Source organism: Monodelphis domestica, chromosome 1 (assembly GCF_027887165.1).
Source record: "Monodelphis domestica isolate mMonDom1 chromosome 1, mMonDom1.pri, whole genome shotgun sequence".
NCBI classification, from domain to species: domain Eukaryota; kingdom Metazoa; phylum Chordata; class Mammalia; order Didelphimorphia; family Didelphidae; genus Monodelphis; species Monodelphis domestica.
Genome location: NC_077227.1, coordinates 234,926,168 through 234,949,458, shown reverse-complemented (window position 1 = coordinate 234,949,458; position 23,291 = coordinate 234,926,168). Strand labels below are relative to the sequence as shown.

Here is a 23,291-nt window from a genome sequence, read left to right as displayed (position 1 = left end):
ATTGAAAATTGTTTACATGTAATTGGAGAAAAAAATAAATTTAATTAAAAGGGAATTGTTGTCAAAAAAACAACCACATAGATATTATGAAAATGAATAATTTTGAGGATTTTTATGAGCTGATGAAGAAGGAAATTAGCAGAACCAGAAGATAATTTATACAATAACAACAACACTATAAAGGCAAACAACTTTGAAAGTTATAAGGGGTATGATCAAGGCAATAACCATTCAGATTATGGAGGCCCAATAACCAAACCATGGGGGCTACTTATCAACTTAGAAAACCATGTTAACATTATCTATGTTCCACTGTATTTCTATTTTGTTAAATAAATACTCTCCAATTACATTTTAATCTGGCCACTGAAGCACTAGAGAGTGTTGTAGACTGCACTGTCCCATAGGCCACATGTTAGACGCTGCTAATGTTATCCATTACAGAGAGATTAAATATTAAAGGAATAGAATAAGCTACTTAGTGGGGTGGGGCGGTGGATATGTGGATGTGAGTATATGTGGGAAGGATATACCTGGGTGTGGGTATAAGTTCAGCCATATGCAATACATATTTGTTGAAAGGAATTTGGTTTTTTGGTTTTTATGAGTATGAGGTGTGAATGCAAGGGAAATTTTTCTGTTCACTGTTTTCAAAAAATGGGAAATGTTCCGGTGTGAAATATGCACATATGCGCTCTTTCATGAGGTCATTGTATTATTAGTTTTACTTAACTCTTTTATTTCATTATGAGACCTCTCAAAAAGTGTAATTAATTTCTATATGTGATGTAAAAACAACATCAATAAAATTTTAAAATTACATCAAAAATAAAAATAACAATACCTAATATTTATATAGCACTTACTGTGTACCAGGCACTGTGCTAAGTACTTTACAATTTTAATCTCATTTGATCTTCAAAACAACCCTGAAAAGTAGGTGCTATTCTTATCCCCATTTTACAAATGAGGAAACTGAGGCAAGTGATTACCCAGGGTTGCTAGTGTTCTCTACCCAAATGCCACTTACCTCAAGAAATTTTCTCTCATATCCCAAATTGTGAGGGATCTCCTTCCTCAGGGCTCATTGCAGATTCTGAAATTCTTTAACACACTCTGGATGACTACAATATGTAATCATGTTAAACACTGATTGTTCTATCAGATGTTCCAATGGGTATGGCTCATGTCCTCTCTAAATTTTTTATCTCATCAAGTTCAATGTCACATTCATTAGGCCCTTTATAAAGATCTACTGAATTGAATTCATACCATCCTGGAGTATGATATTATAGTCATGAAAAAGGCAAAAATTACAAACTGATGCCATATAAATGTTACAGAGTAGGTACTACTCAATAATGGAATGTAAAAGCTCCAAAGTGTTACTCCTAATCTTCCTAACTCCAACTGGGGAAGAATACTAATTTCATTTTCATTTTCTTCATATGAATTTTTATTTTCCTCAGTTTAGAATACGATCTTTGACCAAGGTCTAGCATGAGCCTCGGTTCAGAGTTCCTACTAGCCTATAATTGTTTAAGAAAGACTAAGATAAGAAAGGAAAAAATATACCACAAGGTAGTAAGCACCTGGTGATTCAAATATGTTCACAGCCAGCCTTCAAAGACTTTCTATCACACAGCTTTCCACATTTGCTCCCATTCTACAAACCTGCCTTTGTTAATAGAAAAGGAAGTAACAAATATTGAAATAGGGTTATGTATGAAGTGTACTGCTCATTTCCATCTGATATATAAATTTCGTGACTACTAGAGACCCCAGAGATTATTTGTTGCCATACTTCTTTTGTCTTTTGGCTACACAGCTAATATATAAAATATGAATTGCTTTCAGTTTAGCAATGACAACTGAATGGATTTTTTTTATTCCCTTTGTCTATTTTGAGCTAATCAATCCAAGAACTAAAAGTACCCCTGCTTAACACTTAGTAAGTCACTAAGTAAGAGAGTTCACAAGTCACTTATTAGAAAGAAAAAAAAAGTTTATACCCCCAACAGTCACAAGCACTGCCTCCCCTTGGGCAGTACTAGGCAAATTGGGAGGCTGAAGTGGCAGAGAGACATGAAGTGATATGGGAAAAGGGCTATAAAAAGCAAGGGAGAATTGTTCATTCCTTCCTTGGCTCTTCAGTGAGCTCTCTTCTCTCTTTCTCTCTCTCTCTCTCTCTCTGCCTTTTGGTGGGACACTGTCTTCAGCATGAGCTCTGTTGAAGACTCTTGGTTGTCTTGGCCTCACGAATTAAGAAGTTAATTATTTTTTATAAATGGCTTATATAAATTTCTTATTTTTGTCAAGCCCATTTTAATTATTATACAACTACTACATACTAAATGGTCATATTATGGTTGCTGTGGGAAGGAACTATGTAACCTTTTAATTTCTTGGCATATGCAAAGAAATTCCATTTTTCATACAGTTAAAATGTTTTCTTTTCTCTTTTCTCTTTTTGAGAATTTAATTTTAAATCTCCATTATGTATAATAACAGATGGCTTTCATCCACTTGCCCTCTCCTACTGTGAGGAAATGGGCTCCTACATCTTGACTGGGCCAACTATTCTGGCAATCATCATCCTAAATGCCAAGCTAAAGAAATTTTTGGTCTCCTCATATCCAGTGATGAAGAACCTACAGCATGGGTGCCAAAGATTGCACACAGAGCATTCTTTGTGAGTACACAGCCAAGTCCCCACCTCTAGAATTCATTCTTAGAAAGGTAGAGGGACTTAGGCTAAGCTGCTCCCCTCTCCCTCTCCATGGGGCCTGATGAGATTTTTTCACATCCCCAGCAGTTCAATCGGAACCCACAGGAGGTAAGGTGAGCAGCTCACAAGTGGCAGAGCTGGAGGGGAGCAGAAGCCACTCCCCTCCTCCTCCCTATACTCACTGAGGACATTCCTCACATCATCCACCTCTCTGCCAGCAGGGCAATGGGATTGTTTTCTCCCTCCCCTATATGGGGTGATGGCAGGGGAGGGGGTACACTCAGCACTCAGTATGGAAGAGGGGCATGACAATCAGTGGGGGGAAGCATAGCACTCAGTTGGGGGGGTTGGCACTCCATCTCTAAAAGGTTCACCATCATTGCCCTAATCAATTTCTGCCAGGAGAGGAGTTCTGGAAGAGGGGCTGTTTCTAGACCCAGTGGTGCTGTGGTACAAAGAATGGGGTTCAGATCCGAGCTCTATCTTGCACAGACCACTTTATATCTCTTTTTCTATGCCTCAGTTCTAAATCTATAAATAGGGAAAATGTAGGGATTAGACTAGGTGACTTCTAATTCTCAATATAGATGAAGATGATATAACTCATTACTGGCTTTATTTATAGTTAAATCTTGGACTAGACAAAAATAAAATTACATGCATTAAAAAATCATAGGTCTCCCACCAATGGTCTACTTATCTTAAAGATAATTCTTTCTATAACACTGAAATTTTCATGCAACAAAAATGAATCTTTTCCATAAAGCTTAATATATTGGGATCTGGACTATCAAAATGTCCCCTACATGAAGTCTGAGGCTCCAAAATTATTAAACTAGTATTATATGCCATATACACTTAAACAACTATACAGTTTCAAATATAGATAATTCCTTTACAACCATTTATTTTTTTTTCTAAAGGGCTGTCACTTCTTTTTAAACAGAAATGTGCTGTTAAGTTACTTCCCTTTCTTTCTTGGCAATTTTCTTTTATACTTGTCCTTTTTTTTCAAGTTCTCAGTGAAATTCCAAACTTTATACTTTTATATATCATCTTTAAAAAATGATTCTTTTCCATTACATATTTACTTCCCTTCATCTAAGATCAATCTGTGTCTTTTAGACAGAAAAATCAGCTTGAAACAAAATTAAGATCATAATCTTCCCAACCGAGACACAAAGGCCCATTTTCCCAAATTTCCTACCTGTTGTTTGTCCATCACCACCTATTTCCACTTTCAGAATATGCAAAGAAGCACCAAAGTTTGGCTAGGAAAAAGAATTAACAAGATTAATAATATCCTTAATTGTATCATGCATGCTCAAAGTACTTTAAGAAAAGTTATTACTGTTATGGTGGAATTGTTAAAGGGGAAAAGACAAGATGGAAACATCTAAATATTTTAAGTTTATTGATGGGAAAGGGAGAAGGAGGGTAACAAGGGAGAAGGAAAATTTTCTTAATTTTATCCCCCAATCCTAAATTCCCATATTAATAACCTAATGGCTAACTTATCTAGGCTAAATAAGTTAAGTTTTCTTCCAAACAGAACCTCACAACTGAGTCCAGTAAATGAGCCAAGATCCCAGAGGTAAAGTCCAAAGAGGTCCAGCAGAGAAGTTCTTCTTGGTCTGCCTTCTAGCTGCCAGCAGCCAGTTCAAACAGGTCTTCTCTTCTAAAGCTGGTATCTCCAAAAAGGGCCAGAAAATTTGTAGAAAAGATGGAAATCCCAGCTACCTCCAAACTTCTCCCAGAAGTCTGTTGTTTTTTTTTTCATTTGGGACCTTAGAATCTTGACCCAGGATCTCATGTGATTCTTTGTCACATGTCCCTGTCAATCAAATGCAGTTCATTTTGCAAAATCATTTTGCAAACTTTCCTTGCTTATAGGTTTTATAAGTAAAACAAACAAGACAAAATTTAAAGCAATAACCATTTTTATGACAGCCACTTCCAAGTGGCTAAAAAAAAGGTCTCACTTTTAAAATTCAAGGGTCCAAATAATTCTTAACATAACATCTCTTTTAATAAATATTACCTTAAATAAATAATCCAATATTTCCGAACGATGAGGCTCTGGGTAATTGACTAGAAGTCGAGAGGCTGCCTAAAGATTTCAGAGGAAAAAAAAAACTATTATAGAAAAAATTTTGAAACAATTTTAGCCATTAATAGATCACTCTACTGCAAATATAAATAACATGGAAATGGGTTTTGAACAATGATATATGTATAACCCAATGGAATGCTTGTCAGCTCCAGGAGAGGTGAAGGAAGAAGGGGGGTAATAATGAATCATGTAACCATGGGAAAATAGTCTAAAGAATAAAAAGAATAAAACAATTACAGCCACCTAATCAGATACCGAAGTTGCCCATATTAGAAAAAGACCTTGGATTTGCTTTTATGATACATTTGTTGCCTACATTAGAATCTGGAGGAGTCAAGAAGAGGCATGGAGGGAGATGTATACTATCAGTTGGTCTAGGCTTTTTAAAAAAAAGCCAAAGGAACACTTTGTTTATTAACTTATTTGTTTGTCTGTTTATTGTCCCTGAGGAAGTTAGTGTTCTAACAGATGGAAGTTTCTGAGAGGTTGTTGGTATGATACTATTTTCTTAAGTCTTTTTAGGAAATTATAAGCATTATCAGAGGGCAAACATCAGGATGAGCCATTTCAGTTTCAGCCACAAAAGAAAGAAGCAATGTGTCTGGAAAGTCTCACCTACACCAATGAAAATCATCATCACTGAGATACACTCAACTAAGAACTGACCATACCATGTCAACAAAGCCTTGTGCTATTTGCCAGCAAAAAGCATTTTAGGGTCTGTATTTGTGTATTAATGAGCTCTGTAAAATATGGCATTTTACATCTACATTACAATTATATTACAATCTACCGATTTCTCATCTGTAAATATATATAATCAAAACACACTTAAAACTGCTTAAAGCAGTTGTGAAAACAAAATGAGACAATATGAAAACTCTCTAGGAATATATAAAGATTATACTAATAAAAGTCAAAGTTATTAACAAGAGCAAAAAACTATATTTTTAAACTGTTCTAAAGCACTATTACATCTGATAGTCCCATTTTGAGTTATGTGTCTTCTACTATTTTTAATACCTGAATTTTAAAGAACTATGTTCCTAATTTGGGAAATATTCATTATTTTAGCTTTAGAACTTAAAACTATCAGAGTAAAGAACTAATCATTACCTTTAAAATGTATGGTTATATTTTGCGTGATAATACATACATGTATGACCCAGATTGAATTGCTTGCCACCTCCAGGAGGTGAGAGGAAAATAGGGAGAGATAAAATTTGGATCATATAACTTTGGAAAACTTACATGAAAATTTGTTTTTAAAATTAACAAATAAATGAAATGTATGGTAGTTAGGTCAGAGTTCATATGTTGCCCAATGCCTATACAGGTGGCCTTATTATAATGATTAAAAGTCAGAAATGTGGTGAGATCAAAAAGGATAGTGGAGAATTAGATTGCAAAAACTGTAAAGGTCAAAGAAAAACAGCTGAATAAGAGTACATTCTAAGTCCCAAGTTTTTATGATCTTTAAGTCAGGGCCAAAATTTCATAGACATCTGCTACTAGACACCCACCCAGTGGGCTAACATTTCACTATTGAAAATCTCATTGACTCAGTGACCCACTGTTCCCAGCTCTGCTTGCAGTTTGGGGAGAGGCTTTGTTGAGTAAGGCAACACTGAGTCTACAGCTTTTTGCATCACATAGTCATTGTCACATACCTGCCCATAACTAGAAATTGTTCTGTACTATTCCCACCTTGGGGAGAAACTGAGATGCAAGGACCAAAACTCTTTTGCAGACATTGACATGTCAATTGTCTTTTCTCTCATTACAAAAGCTACCAATCTAAGTTGGTCCCATTCTGAAAGCCATTTGCTGATTTCTAGTAATCAATGTGTGGATCACTTGGGACATACTTAATAAAACACATTCCTTTTATTTCTCTCTGTTCTGATTTTTGCCTCACTAATCAAAGTAAAAGTCCAAACACAGACTTTTCCTTTTATTGTTTCATCTTGTCCAAGTAATATCTGATATTCTGCAACTTCACTGACTAGTGGTCATCAAGCCATTGAAGAGTTCTACCAAGCACAAACCTATTACCTCCAACCCATTTATTTCCTTTACATGCCCTTGCTTTGTTCTTTTATGTCTTTTAAATTTTTTTATTAATTTATGAAATTCTTGTGCATCTACAAAGAGTTCACTGGATGCCCCTTTCTTCCTCCTTTGTCAGAACTACTTCTTTTTGTTTCTTTAGAATTTCACTCTTTGAAAACAATACCTTTTAGATTGACTCCTCTTAGAGAATTTTATGCCCAAAGATCCTACAGTTCTTTTTTTAGCTTTTTGAAGTTAACACTCTCATAAAGAGAGTGTATGTGTCAAACACTAACTAGTTTTCTTCTCCTCTTGTCATAAATTCTAAAATGGAGTTGTACCTTCTCCAGAGGGTTCCCTTCAGCAACCTTTTGAGCCAAACAACAATCCCTCAAGTTGATAAGATTCCCTTCTAGAATAAAAATCCCCTCAGTTGGTTCCCCTGCTAGTTAAATGATGCTTATCTCCTTAAGGTTAGTAAAAAAAATATATTAGTTGCTCGATCTGGAGAGATCAGGAGCAGGTCCTGAAGAGTTGAAGTCTTCCATCACTCAAACATTATGCCTGGGATGCAGGTTTATGATTTGTTTAACCAAAGATCTTTCAATACAGATACTTTATACCATATTTCAATGATAATAGTTCTTGCTTCTGTAATGTTTACTCTAAATATCCTCCACCAACTCTTCTCTACTCTAGCTCCCAATTTCCTCACATAAGTATATCTTCTTAAAATACAATGCTACTCACATACATGGCTAATGGTCAAAGAATAGAAATAAAAATTCTCAAAAAGAATTGAAAACTATTAACAATCACATTTTAAAAATTGCTACAAATCACTAGTAACAAAGAGATATGCAAATCAAAACAATTCTGAGGTTACATCTCAAGCCCAGAAAATTGGCAAAGATGATCCCAAAAAAGGAAATAGTCATTGTTGGAGTGGTTTTGAGAAGACAAAACACTAATACCTGATTGGTAGGGTTATGACTTAGTACATACATTTTAAAAAGCAATTAGCAATTATGCAAATAAAATGGCTAAAATAAAATAGCCAGGAACTTTGACACAGAGGTTTTACAGTAGTAAACATCTCCCAAGGAAGTGATTGATTCATTAAAAAAAAAAGGCTCCATAAACACCAAGATTTTCATAGTGTGTGTTGTCGAACAAAATTATGTATTATTCTCAAGATATATTATAAGAATAAATTAACCCAGTGAAAGTTAGTAAAACTGGTTCCCCACTCCCCCATCCTTCTTCCTTTAAAATAAGATTACCCCACTCCATCCTTCTCCCGCAGGGCAAGACTATTCTCTCTTTATTCTCTCTCTCTCTGTCTGTCTCTCTGTCTCTGTCTGTCTCTCTGTCTCTGTCTGTCTCTCTGTCTCTGTCTCTCTCTGTCTCTGTCTCTGTCTCTCTCTGTCTCTGTCTCTCTCTCTGTCTGTCTGTCTCTCTCTCTCTCTCTCTCTCTCCCCCTCTCCCCCAATAAAGTATTGCCTTTTAAGTGATGGTTCTCCATAATCTTATTTTGAAAAGTGGCTAAAGAGGGTACATCTTGTTACTTCTAGATCCTCTTAAAATTTGACTTCACACAAAAGCTGTATTTTTTGGTGTTATAAAAACAAAAACAAAACAACAACAACAAAAAAGAAAGGTGTCCATCAGCCAAAAAAAGACTAACAAATAGCAGTGCATGCATGTAATGGAATATTATTGTTCTATAAAAAAAATTTTTTTTTAAACCAGAGAAATGGAAACATAAATGAACTAAGGCAGAAGGAAGTTGAGAAAATAAAACAATATAAATAATGACTGACTACAAATATGTAAATGGAACTAACAACCACAAAACAATGACAAGTGAATTTGTAAAAATTGCAAAAATCAAAGATCCAAAGAAGAGAGAAGTCAAGCCTTTTTGGAAGACGGAGGTGTATGAGTAGGTGTGCTACTCAGGCTCACACATAGGCAAGGAAATTAACAGAACTCATCCTGAACTCTCCTAGATATCCCTGAATAACACAACACACAGTGCCCTAAAAAAAAGCAGCAGTAAGACAGAAAAAGACAAAAAAACAGGACACAAAATAACCCACATATTTCCACCAGAAGTGGGCAGAGTCTACGACTATAACACAAAATCCAAGGTTAAGTAGAAGAGCTAGGAGAAATGAGCAAATAAAAAAAGAATCTCACCAAAAAGAATGATATGGTGATAGTCTAAACCCAGAAGAAGAAAATGACTGCAAGATATCTATAAGCAAAGCATCAAAGAAAAATCCAGCTTGTGAATAAGTTCAACTAGAATTCCAGATAGAAATAAAGCAAGAATTAAAAAAAAAAGTTAAAATGATATTGTAATGAGATTTAAATGCTAGCAGGTTTGGAAAAGAAATGAGTGGCGGAAGAAAGAAATAGAAAAGAGAATCATCAAAGAAAGAAATTAAAAGAGAATCTTATCAAAAAAGATATTTCCTTAAAAATTAAAATTACCCAAACTGAAGTGAATAACTCCATGAGCCAAGAATAATTAAAACATCAAGACTGAAAAAAAATAGCAAAAAATGTAAGACATCTTATATCAAAAAATGAATGAACCAGAAAACAAATTAAGAAGAGATGACTTAAGAATCTCTAGGCTATTTCAAAACTATGACCATAAAGAGTATAATTATATAAGAAATCACACAACTAACCAGATCTCTTAGAACCAGAGAGCAAAGAAAAAATATAAAAATCCTACTACTGGGTGATCAGGTAGCACTAATAGAGCATCAGGAGTATATTTGGATATGGAGGAGTGGATAGAGTCAGGAGGACATAGGTTCAAATATTGCCTGGGACACTTCCTAGCTGTGTGGCCCTGGACAGGTCACTTAATCCAGATTCCATAGCCCTTTTCATTCTTCTATCTTATAAATAATATGAAGACAGAATGTAAGGGTTAAAAAAAAAGAAAGAAACTTTTTGTCCAATTTATACCAATAAAACTGTCAATATAAATAATGGATGAATATTTACAAAACATTAAATGCTGAGATTCACAGAACAAGAAACAAGAGGACTTAAACCATTCATCAATGAAAGAAGTCATAAAGAAAAAAGTCATAATACCAAAAATATTTGCAAGCAAATTATAGCAAATATGTAAAACAAAATTGATTCCACTATTACATGAGTTATATGAAAATAAGTAGGAAAAGGAAAGGAAAGGTTTTTCCAAATTCCTTTAGTTATACAAATATCATCTTACTACTTGAGAGTCAAAACGGAGAAATAAAACCATAGACCAGTATCCATAACAAATACTGGGATACAAATTTTAAATTAATGACAAAAAACACTGGGAACACCTGAGAGTAACCTAACAGAAATTAAGCACATTCTTAATATCTCACATTGTGTAGCAAGATAAACTTCAAATGAGTACATAAATTATATATGAAGGGTGATAGTATAAACAATTTTAAAAGCATAGAATAAGTTTCTTGTCAGATCTATTTTTGCTAATTATAATAGCTCTTGTAATAGCTAACATGTAGGTAGCATCTACAGAAAATATAAATATATACACATAAATATATTAATACAGGCAAAAATAATACTACCAGACCTTAAGGAGCTTCCATTACAATGGGGAAAGACATCAAATAAAACTGAAAAGGAATTAAAGATGGTACTCATTCAAGGGCATGGTGGCAAAGTCCAAAAAATAAATAAACTAATGTGGACTCTTCCTCAAATGGAGATGTTGGGAGGAAGTCACCAATGGGAAAAAGGAATCAAAGGAAAATACAAGAAAGGAAAAGCATGGTGTAAAAAAGCCCAGTGAATCTTGGCTGTTCTGTGCCCTTAAAATGAAGCTTCTGATGAATATGCCTATGTATATTTATTATAAGGGCTTTGTTTAATTTTTTCAATGAATGAAAACAAACTACATAAACATAGTCAGGCATATTTAATTGATCTTGTTTCCTTTCAGAAAAATCTCTTCCTGAGTCATTCTAGGGAAAGGTCTGAGACTACTAATGTTTAGTGATTTCTATGAAATCATATTTGCCTCCCTGCATCTCTTGTTATTCTTGCTTATTAGTAAGGTTTTGTTCATTTTTACATGAAGCCATGAGATTAGCACTAAATCTTTTGTTAGATTTTGTCTCATGAATTTTGGGAGGCCTCTATTGCTATTCATCTTCCTCCTTTCAGTGACTTCTAACAAAGTCAATAGTTTTCTCCCTCCCCTTTAGTTTAAGTAAAGAACTTTAGTAAAGATCCTTCTGAATAGATTTACAAAACTTCAGGCAAATAGCAATGATGTATGATGACAAATTGTGAATAACTTTATTATCGACAAGGCAAGGGATCCAGGACAATTCTAAAGCACCCTTGATGACAAGAATCTGATTACAGATTGAAGCATACCATTCTTCACTTTATTTCCTCCATAAATTTTACCCAATATAAGCAACATGTCTCATTTCACAACATGATAAATGTGGAAACATGTTTTGTGAAATAACACAATAATTAAAGATTATCTGCCTTCTTGAAGAGGTGTGGAATAGGAAAGGAGAGAATATGAACTGCAAAATGTCAGAAAACGTTTATTAATACTTGTATCTACATGTAATCTGGGGAGGGGGGAATCCTTCAATTTCTATATTCTATATATTCTAACCAATCGTTACTATATGCATATCAATCTAGAAAGAAGTCTGTTATTCTTTTGCTTTAAGTTGTTGGCCAGAAATCGACATCCTGTTCTCCAACACTATCTACTACTAACAGCTACTTACCTCCCAAACTCACCTCTCTCTGCTAAAGCTCTTGCCTTCAATTTGCTACATTTATGAAACTAAGACTTGTGCCTCTAAAATCTTCAAGTTCTCACCCACGACTTTTAATTCTTTAACATTTCTGGAAGTATAACTTATGCCCACACGAATCATTAGAATTGTGTAACATAATTGGTAGGCAAATCTCTTTGTAGTTATCACATTAGCATTCCTCAGCACACCATTTATATTTTTCCCATTGGGGAATTGGAAGTTCTGGGGGGCAGAGAGTGTATTTATTTTTTGCTTACATTTATATTCCAATTCTTCAGAAGATGTTATATATGTTAACTATTATCATTATTATTCTAGATCTGATAGGTAAGTTCGATGCTTCCCCGTAGCTTTTGTCATGTAGTGAACTTTTGCTCCAATTACGGGATCTTTTGCCCTGTCTTGTAGGCAGTGGCGATTTCCTCCCTTAGTATCTCCAAAGCTTCTCTTAGCCCAAGAGAGCTAATGAATACTTGTTGACTGGAGGCAGCTCAAATTTATACTGGTTTTTAAAGTTTGCAAAAGTACTCTTCATCCCTTACCTCACCTCACACAAACATCTCCCTGGGTGGTAGGAGCTATAATTACCCATTTTACAAGCGAGGAACCACATGGTCAAGGAAGGTTCCAAAGTTAAAATAGCCGCGCACTTCTGGGAGACTATGGGATTGGGACCTGAGTTCTGGAGACTGCAGGGGTAAGACCATTCAAGGTCTCCCCCCGGGCCCCGGGGAAACGACCCAAACCTGCACCTCGATAGAGAAGGAAGGGGAGGGAGGAGAAAAAAGACAAGGGGGGGGGGGGCACAAACGCGAGTCGCTACCCCCTTCTCACCCCGCGACTGAATCCCCACTCCCAGTCCGCTCCCTCCACAGGTCCCGGGCGAGCTCCACTGCTTCTGGTGCTTACCCCGCCACCGCTCATCCCGCCGATCCCATCGAACACCCGACCGAGCCCACGAGCATCATCCAAGACATACATAGTGTTGTCGATGTCGGGGGAAATCGGGGTGGGTATTCCAAGTTTGCCAGGCTGGTCAGATTGGTCAGGCTGGTTAGGCGGGCTAGGAGATTGGGTAAAATGTCTTTGTAAGAACGACCCATTGGTGCTCTGAGGCGGAAGAAGAAGAAGCAGCCACAGCAGCAACCACACCTCTGCCTGTAGGCAAATCTTGCAAGGAAACATCTCTCAAATGTCTAAAGCTAGAAATGACAGCTTGCAGCTTACTTTTAACTTTCTGTGACTCACGTGACTCTGCCTCCCGAATCACCTGATCAGAAGAAAGGCGGTAGAGGGAAACGAAGCTTTCTAGGGTTTTGCGTTTGAAGATGGCAAAAGGCCAGTGACAAAGCAAGCTCCGTTTTGGAAGAGGTCAATCCTGGATAGAGGGAGAAGAAGCTGAGCCCTAAACAGCCCCTAGACTTTAAAGGTGGAAAGGGAAATAGATCTTTAGCTAGATACAGCTAGGACTCTACATCAGTTTTACAAGACTGAGGTACAAGTCATGACTGGGAAGAGCTGTTCTTTTTAAAACCTTGTTTTGGTTTTTCTTTTACTTGTTTGTTTTGCCTTTCTTTGCTTCCTTCTTGCTTTGTACAGAGCCTGAAAGAGAGTACTTGATTAATAAATTTCAGTTGACTGACTTGACATTTCCAAAAATGTTTTGAGAACATTATTATGTGCCTACTATGTACCAGAAGTAGTTAGGTGATAAAATAGATGGAGTGCTAGACCTGGAGTCAGGAAAATATGAATTCAAATCTAGCCTCAGACCCTTCCTACTTGCATGATTGTGAGCAAGTCACTTAATCCTGTTTGCCTCAGTTTCTCCATCTGTTAAATGATTTGGAGAAGGTAATGGCAAACCACTCTAGTATCTTTGCCAAGAAAACCCCAAATGGGGTCACAGAGAGTTGGACAGGACTGAAAAAACTCAAGAACAATAACTAGGTCCCAGACACTGTGCTATGAACTAGGGCTACAAGGATGTGGAGGCAATCCACAGGAGCATCTAACAATTATGGACTGCTGGGCCCAAGGAGCCATTCTCCTTCTCCAGTAAGGAATTCTTTTTAATCCATTTCCAAACAGACTATCCAGACTGGTTTCTCTCCTGAGGGAACCTGACCACCTAGAGGTAGTTTCAGAGTCCCTTTTCTCATATTCTTTGCCTTTTATACTTCTACTCAACCACAGGGAACAGTTACTTAGAGCTTTGTTTTGGCTCATGCTTAGAGTATCCCCAGAGTAATTAATAGAAAGCTACTCTATTTAGTATGAATCAAGTAGGAGACACAAAATGTATTTTCTTCACACAAATGAAATGCTAAAAAAAGATTTTCCCAAACTCCCACTGAGACCCTTAAACAAGCAAAATGTAATAACCTCTGTTACTGGAGGAAGTTGGGATTTGAACATCAGAACATGAAGCAGTTTACAGGAATGTTGAATAGACATTATTATTATTTTATGTCATTTCTACAGTGTCCAAAATATACTGGGAAGATGAGCATGGGATCCAGGGTTTTCCCTGGACACCCTAAAACTTCAGAAATATTCTAGGTCAAAGAGGACTTAAGAATCTCCTTTCTGCTTCCAGAAAAAGCATCCAACCCCCTTTGGACATGACCCTAGACCTTCAGTTAATATAGATATGCACCTCCTGGGCTCTACTCTGATAAAACACTGGATGGTACCTAATCTCATCCACATGGAGATATGAAAGAAAGTGAGGAACAGGGATGGAATCACTTCCTTTTTAAAAGGTCCACTATATTATTTATTCTTCCCTTTCTGTGGCTAGAGATTGCCTCTCAACCTCAAAGCCACAGAGTTTTTTAGTACTAAGTTATTAGGCCATAATCAGCCAAGAGCTTTCTCACCTCCAAAGACCCCAAGCATTGAGCTAGCACAAGTAGTTAATTGATCAGAGGTAGGTAAGGCAGCTCCACTCATGGCTCATTAATGACATAAATTGCTATATATGAAATACAAAGCAACCTGTGAGGGGAACACACTAGCAGCTAAGGAGCCAAGAAAGACCTTGTACGGAAAATGACACGATCTGAATCTTGAAGGATTCCAAGGGATTCTAAGAGGAAATAAAGAGAGATCACTCCAGGCATGTGAGATGGCCAGTATAAAGGAAAAAGTGGAGAAGAAATGTATTTGAGGAGCAACAAGGCCAATATGCCTGTACCTTATATGTGTGGAAAGAGGGGCATAATTTGTAACAAGGCTAGAAAGGTGAGAGCTCTCAATGTAAGTTATAGGTTCTATTCAGTCCTAGAAGTGATAGAGAGCGACTAGAGTTTATTGATTTGGGGGGAGCAGGGGAGGGGGTCAAAGGGTAGGATCTGGGAGGATATGATCAGATCCATGTCTTAGGAAAAATCACTTTGACACAACCAATCTGCAGGCTATTATAAAAATCCAGGTATGACATGTCACAGGCCTGAAAGAGAAGATCACAGATACAAAAGATGTTGTAGAGAAACAAGATTTAACAACTAATTGGATTTATGGGGTAAGAGAGATCAAGGGGTAAAGGCTGCAAATCTGGATGACTGGGAGAATTGTGGTATCCTCAACATAAGTAGAAACATTCAGAATAAGAGTGAATTTCATAGAGGGGATTGTGGAGGGCTGCTTCTGATAAGTCAGCCCAAAGGGAGAAAATTGCTGCCTTCTCTGAGAACCAGCTCAGAGAAACCAAAGAGGACAGACAGACAGACAGACACACACACACACACACACACACACACACACACACACACACACACACAAGGAGAGATAGAGAAACAAAGACAGACAGTAGAGAGCACAAGAGCCCCAATGATTGAGTTATATGGACCCGAGGGGATAATCAGGGCTTCAAGAAACAGATTTCAATTTTATTGAACATATAGGTCCAATATATATGTGATTTTACAAAAGAAGCATTACATCATTGAAAGCCAATCAGTACTCATAAGTGTTACATCAGAATGAGCCAATGGAGTGAGGAGAGGGAAATTGAGCAGGTGTAAATTCTGTCATACACAGAATACAAAGGGTTTAGGGTTTTTGCATACTTGTGTCTATGAAGATACAGCTTGAAGGTCTCTTGCCTAAAATAGTGCTAGGGCTTGCAGATATTACTTGTCTGAGGAGTCTGGCCAGACTGCTGAAACCCACTTGGGGAATGACCTAACTTATCTTGGAGCTAACTTTGGCTCCTAACAAAGGATTGTAGTTCTCTCAAAACCTGGTTTTCCCAAAGGATTTCAGAACGGAAGTTCAGGCCTGTCTTTTTTGCTGCTTTTCCTCAGTGGCCCAAAGTGTCGTTATGGATCTGTCAGGACACAATGATTTGTTTTAGACATTAAATCTGAGATGATTGCAGGATAGCCAGTTCAAAATGTCCATTAGGCAGTTCATAACCTGGAACTGAGCTCAGGACAGAGACTATGACTAAATAGATACAATGAATTTAAGAGTAACCTAAAGAGAGAAAATGAAATAAGGAGACTTCATCCAGAAGTGAGTTTAGGACAACAAGTGGTTAACTGTGAGAATTAAGTGAACCACACTGACGCAATCTTGTGACCCAGTTCTGGAGCTAGCTCAGTTCTCTTCTATTCAATTATAGATCTAGTCCAACTTTTGTGTTGTATATAGGACAGAGAAAATTTTATTCAATTGTAGGAATTGGGAGAAAATTTTATTACATTATTTGAACCTAGCCCTGTGTGACTAGGAAATTGGACTACCTTTTCTTGTTGTCTAGAGATCCTTCAGCAAGGACATAGGTCATGTTCAGCAAAAATCTAAGCAAATCCTAAAATTGATGCAAGTTTTCACACAACTTCACATTTCAAGCAGCCCATATGTCTTATCTGAAAATTTGCTCCATACTAATAAGTCCCTTATTATTTCCATGTTTCTTTGATTATATACAGACTCTTGGGAGAAGTGGAACACTCTTTTTCTGAATTCTCTGAAGAGAATCACATCTGTTCATTCTCTTCCTCTCAACTTTGAAAATCTCTACACTTTCCTCCAATTAAACATCAGATTATCCAATGTTGTGTTGTTTCCTTTTAATTAGTTGCCCTTATTTGGTTAATTATCTTTATTTGATAAAAGTCTGTCTCCCCCTGTATTCAGAGTCCAGCACTAAGCTGAGGAAGGGATCTAGTCCTGATTTGAAGAGCAATTGCATTGTTTAGTAAATCAATATACCAAGAAGTTCAAATTTTTGTTTCCACAGTCATCTCATCATTCACTCGCAATATCCATCAGTTAAAATGGATAAAAAAGAAGCATCAGAATTATGTAATAAGGGGGGGGGAGGACTCTGGATCAGGTAACATGGGTTTGAATTCACCCCTGCTTTCTTACTTAACCATGTAATATTGGATCAATTTCCCTCTTTGAGCCTTTTTCCTAGTCTGAGGAATGTGGGGTTGGGCTCTCTACTCTGTAAGATAACTTCTGGTTTTAAATCTAGAGTATATCTATCATTGACAAGCTCCTAGACATCTTGGATTTGGCAAAATGTTATTAAATATTTTATGTGCTTGGTAATTTATTTTCTCATCCAATCACTCAAATGAAACTGTCAAAATATCAATTATTTCACAAGTGACACTCCAAGGACTTGTTCTTCATCTTCAATATTCCTAAAGCATTTGAGCTTGGTTGGCCATTTTCTTCTTCTAGATACTCTTCTCTCAGCTCTTGAAACACTACTCTCCTTCTACCCATTAAATGCTTCTTGTCAGTCTTATTTTCTGAATTTCCACCTATGTTAAATCCTCTAACCAAAGCTTTATGGGCCCTTGTCTCTTTTCTCTATACATTTTCTAATGTGCTGATTTCATTAACTGCCACAGACTCAATTATCATAACTACATTGTCTCTACATTATTATTTGCTCACACTGTCCTATGTGTTCTCTGTTGGTTATTTGCCTAATGCCATAATTTGGATTCTAAGTTCTTCACTGAGAAGGAGAGTAGCTGGGTAAACCCAGAGATGCCTTCACATCACCCTGGGAAGCCAAAGAGTCCTTTTCAATATGAGTAACTATATCTACACCCTTATCCTATTTCTAAATTTCTTTTTCCAAAATTTCCTAAGGGCATCTATTGGATCTTTAGTTATCTTCCCTGGTTATCTTTGCCACTAGGATATAAACCTGGAGCTACTTGGTCTTTATTCTCTTACCCCCAGGCTATAGTCTAAGTAATAGGCTGATTTCACTGCCTTCTATTTTTTCTTATCAAAAATCATTTTCAAGAACACACAGTACATTACACACCATAAGATGATGTGGTTACATATGATGAAGGAAGATAATAACAAAAAGAAAGAACCAGACACCACAACATAGAAGAAATAAGGAAGTTGAAACCAAGTCCTCAAAGCTTCTTATTAGACTTTCACCATCTGACACATCATCTTAAGTCATGTACATGAGAAACACAATATATTTTCTGTTGGAGGAACAAACGAAAGAACAATCAGCATGATTAACTTGGAGCATGTTGCTGAAATTGCAAAATTGAACTAATATGGCACCTTAGACAAAGTGAGATAAATTCTTCTCTAGAGTCTACAGTAGTTCCTTCATAGTTCATGAAAATGTTAATTGTTTAGATGTAATATGGCGGGGGGGGGGGGGGGAAGCAACTCTGTAATTTTACAAACTTTTAATCTACATTCCAAAAATTTCTCTCTTTTTTATTTAAACCCTTGCCTTCCATCTTAGAATCAATACTAAGTATTGGTTCCAAGTGGTAAGGGCTAGGCAATGGGGGTTAAGTAATTTGCCCAGCGCCACACAGTTAGGAAGAATCTGAGTTAAGATTTGAACCTAGGCCTGGCTCTCAATCCACTGAGCTACCTAGCTGTACTCTGACCATTTCTTGATCATTTACAGTATATTAAAATATTAGATAAGATTACTGTCAAGTACTAATACTCAAATAAATGCTGAGAAAGTGGCAAAAGAGGCAGTGAATATTCACATCCCCCCAGATGAGAAAAAACATAAAGAAAAAATAATATTCAGATTATGACATTCTTTTCTTTTATAGCACCAAGAGATAGCAATCTCTAGCAGAAAAAGAAAAATTCAGTGATGAATTGAATTTTTCAACTCTCAAAAATCAAATGAATCAGAATGGCATGGGACCCTGGATTCTCTCTGGACATTCCAAACTCCAGAAGTGTTACAACTCAAAAGGAAATCAGGAAAATTCTTTTCCTTCCTTGCATTCCTGTAGTGCTGAGGAAAAGGTGACCCTGAGCATCAGAGACCCACGATAAGGGAAGACTCCTGAGAGAAATATTCCCTTTAGATTCTCCCCTAGATTTTGAAATTAACACAGATATACATCGAGGGAAATATGGGGGCCATTGAACTGTGTAGTAATGTTGGGAGAGACTTTTGGGCAAAGGGAGATTATAGGGGCCATTATATTGTGCATCTGGGGGAGTATATTTGCCATTGTACTATGTGGGGGAAGTGAGGCATGTGTTTATCATATTAAGGTCTATAATTACAGATCCATACAACCATAAATACAGACTTCAAGAGGATACATACTACTGCTATGCCTTCTTTTTTCCTGCCGTGGAATCTGATCACATGGGTTTTACCCATGTGATCAGATTCCTGTGTGAGTTCACAGATCACAGTGTGGTTCACACAGGGTAGTGTGAACTGGAAAGGTGGTGGAGGAACCGGCTCTGTAATTGTGCCGGTTCCCCCACAGCACCAGTGTGAGCCTGAGGTAAAAGTGGAGTTCCACCAATATGGCCACTAGTGGGGCTGAAATGATGTAGACTAGGAAGGCTGCATTGATGGACACAGATCAGATGCCTCTGTGTGGGCAAAATTATTGTTGGTATATTGTTTTTGTAGGGCTGTGTATATATCTATATCTATATATCTATATCTATATCTATATATATGTATTTTACTAATAGCAATTTGGAATCCCTAGGAAACAATGACATCAAGAAAGAGAAAAATTGCCTTGGAGTGTAGGATATTCAAAGAACAGTGGATTTATGATTACTTTTTCATACAGTACAAGGAAAGAGCTGTGTGTTTTGATATGCCATAATATAGTGTCTGTGTTCAAAGAATACAATTTGTGTTGACACTGTCAAACTCAACATAAAGAAAGATATGATTGTTTGGTCAGAGATGTGAGAGAAGATAAAATATTAAAACTGAAAAATATATTGACAAATCAGCAAAATAATTTTGTGAAGCAGAAGCAGCTAAATATTTCATCACTGTGAGCAAGTTTTCAAGTTGTGAAGCTAATAGCATGCACTGGCAGACCATTCATGGAGGGAGAATTTGTTAAAGAGTGCCTTCTTTCTGCTGCCAAAGAGATGTGTCCAGAAAAGGCAAACTTAATTAGTACAGTTAGTCTTTCAGGACCTACAATTACACGAAGGATTGAAAAAAATGGGAAACAATTTGCATCAGTATTTGAAAAACTCTGCAAGGAAACATTTCTATTTTTCCTTGGCACTCGACGACAGCAATGATGTTCATGATTCTGCACAACTTCTAATTTTTATTCGTGGGACGAATAATAATTACAAAGTCATGGAAGAAATTGCTGCACTGCAAAGCATCAAAGGAACAACTACAGGAGAGGATATCTATGAAAATATTTTCCAAACTGTGAAGGATTTGGAGCTGGACTGGGCTAAACTAGCCAATGTGACAACTGATGGTGCTCTTATCACGGTGAAGTCTAAGAAAGGAGTAATTGCGCACATTAACCAAGAGATGGACAAATGTAACCATTCTCATTCAATAGCCATACACTGCCTCATCCACCAACAAGCACTGTTATGCAGTAAATCATTGCAGTGGGACTCTGTTATGAAAATTGTGGTATCTTGTGTTAAATTCATTAGAGCTAATCCACTAAACCACAGACAATTTCAGGAATTTCTGTCTGAGCTAAATTTTGCCTATGAAGATTGTTCTGTACCACACAGAAGCCCGTTGGCTGAGTCGAGGGAGAGTTTTGAGACATTTCTAGGACTTACTTCCACAGATTACAGCTTTTATGCTTTCAAAAAACAAAGAAGTACCAGAGCTCAGTGATACAGAATGGAAATGGCATCTTGTCTTTCTGACAGATGTAACAGAGCTACTCAAAGGTTTCAATGTGCTGTTTCAAGGAAAAGGGAAGCTCATCTGTGATATGCAATCACATGTGAAAGCATTTGAAGTAAAATTAGGCCTCCTTATCAAACAAGTGAAGGAGGACAATTTATGCCATCTCCCCTTAACTCAAAATCTATTAGAAGAAAAACCCTTGATTGTATTCCTAAAAGAAACATGTGTGGATCCACTGGAAAAGTTGCAAAAGGAGTTCCAATTCAGATTTAAAGAGCTTCATCTTCATGAATAGGACATACAGCTTTTCTGTAACCCATTTTCTATTGACATTGAAAATGTGGATACAATTTACCAAATGGAACTGGCTGAACTGCAGAATTGTGACTCTCTGAAAGATTCATTCAAGTCAAACAGCTTGGCTAATTTCTATGCATCTCTCCCCTCTGAGACATATCCTAATCTCAGGAACCATGCACTCAAAATGGCAATCATCTTTGGCAGCTCTTATGTCTATGAATCAACTTTTTCCAGAATGAAACATCTGAAATCTCCAACCAGATCTAGACTAACTGATGCACACTTGAATTACTTGTTATGGCTAGCAGTGACAAATATGGAACCAGACATTGACCATCTCATTAGCCAAAAGCAGGGCCATAGTTCCCATTGAAATATTGGTCAGTTTGTTGATTTAAATTTACTTGTTCTTTATTTTAAATTTTGTATTTGTTCCCATTTTTTTTTTTTACTTTAAAATAGGATATGTGAAGTGTGCATAGGGATTTATTCATAGTTTTTTTTCTTTTATGGTTTGGCCCTCCAATGATCTGAGGGACAGTGAACTGGCTCCCTGTATAAAAAATTTGGAGACCCCTGCTATGGACCAATCTCCTTAATGAACATAGATGCAAAAATCTTAAATAGAATACTAACAAAAAGACTCCAGCAAGTGATCATGGGGGTTATTCATTATGATCAGGTGGAATTTATGCCAGGAATGCAAGGATGGTTCAATATTAGGAAAACCATCCACATAATTGACCATATTAACAAGCAATTTGACAAAAATCACATGATTATCTCAATAGATGCAGAAAAAGCCTTTGACAAAACACAGGATTCATTCCTATTGAAAACACTAGAAAGTATAGGAATAGGAACCCTAAAAATAATAAACAGTATATATCTAAAACCATCAATAAGTATCATCTGCAATGGGGATAAATTAGAAGCATTCCCAATAAGATCAGAAGTGAAACAAGGATGCCCATTATCACCTCTATTATTTAACATTGTACTAGAAAACACTAGCAGTAGCAAGTAGAGAAGAAAAAGAAATTGAAGGTATTAAAACAGGCAATGAGGAGACCAAGTTATCACTCTTTTCCGATGACATGATGGTCTACTTAAAGAATCCTAGAGAATCAACTAAAAAGCTAGTTAAAATAATCAACAACTTTAGCAAAGTCATAGGATACAAAATAAATCCACATAAATCATCAACATTTCTATTTAGTTCCATCACATCTCAGCAGCCAGAATTAGAAAGAGAAATTCCATTTAAAATCACCCTAAACAATATAAAATACTTGGGAATCTATCTTCCAAGATAAACACAGGAACTATATGAACACAACTACAAAGCACTTTACACACAATTAAAACTAGATCTAAATAACTGGAAAAGTACTAATTGCTCATGGATAGGACAAGCTCATATATTAAAAATGACAATCCTATCCAAACGAATTGCTTATTTAGTGCCATATCCATCAAACTACCAAAAAACTTTTTTACTGAATTAGAAAGAAAAAAGTATAACAAGGTTCATTTGGAAGAACAAAAGATCATGAATATCAAGGGAAGTAATGGAAAAAAATGTGAAGGAAAGTGGCCTAACAATACCAGATCTCAAACTGTACTATAAAGCAGTGGTCATCAAAACAATATGGTACTGGCTAAGAGACAGAAGGAAGGATCAGTGGAATAGACTTGGGGTAAGTAACCTCAGCATTGATAAACCCAAAGATCTCAGCTTTTGGGACAAAAATCCACTATTTGACAAAAACTGCTGGAAAAATTGGAAAACAGTTTAGGAGAGATTAGATTTAGATCAACATGTCACACCCTACTCCAAGATAAACTCAAAATGGGTGAATGATTTGAATATAAAGAAGGAAGTGAATTATTAAATATAATTAAAATTAAAATTAATTTAATTAATTAATATAATAATAATATAAAAATAATATCTAAAATATAAAATAAAAATAATATGAAATATAAAAATAATAAATTAATAAATTTAATTTAATAAATTAATAAAATTAAATTAAAATTAAAATTAAATTAAAAATAAATATAAATATAAATAAGTAAATTAGGTGAACTCAGAATAGCATACCTGTTATATTTTTGGGA

General features: G+C 36.3%; 1 protein-coding gene across 6 annotated transcripts in view; it reads right to left on the bottom strand.

The window, feature by feature from the left end:
- Positions 1-23,291, bottom strand: part of LOC100019605 (galactocerebrosidase-like) — a 126,669-nt gene that overhangs the window by 99,532 nt on the left and 3,846 nt on the right. For 2 of the 6 annotated variants that reach the window (XM_056810579.1, XM_056810580.1), the window contains exons 2-3: positions 4,770-4,838; positions 3,936-3,999 (exon numbers count right to left, since the gene is read on the bottom strand). In XM_056810579.1, coding sequence (XP_056666557.1) covers positions 3,936-3,999; positions 4,770-4,838 — 133 coding nt within the window. Of the gene's footprint in view, positions 1-3,935; positions 4,000-4,769; positions 4,839-12,637; positions 13,258-23,291 lie in introns of those variants that run through there. The other 4 variants (XM_056810577.1, XM_056810581.1, XM_056810576.1 and 1 more) reach the window with 4 other exon arrangements.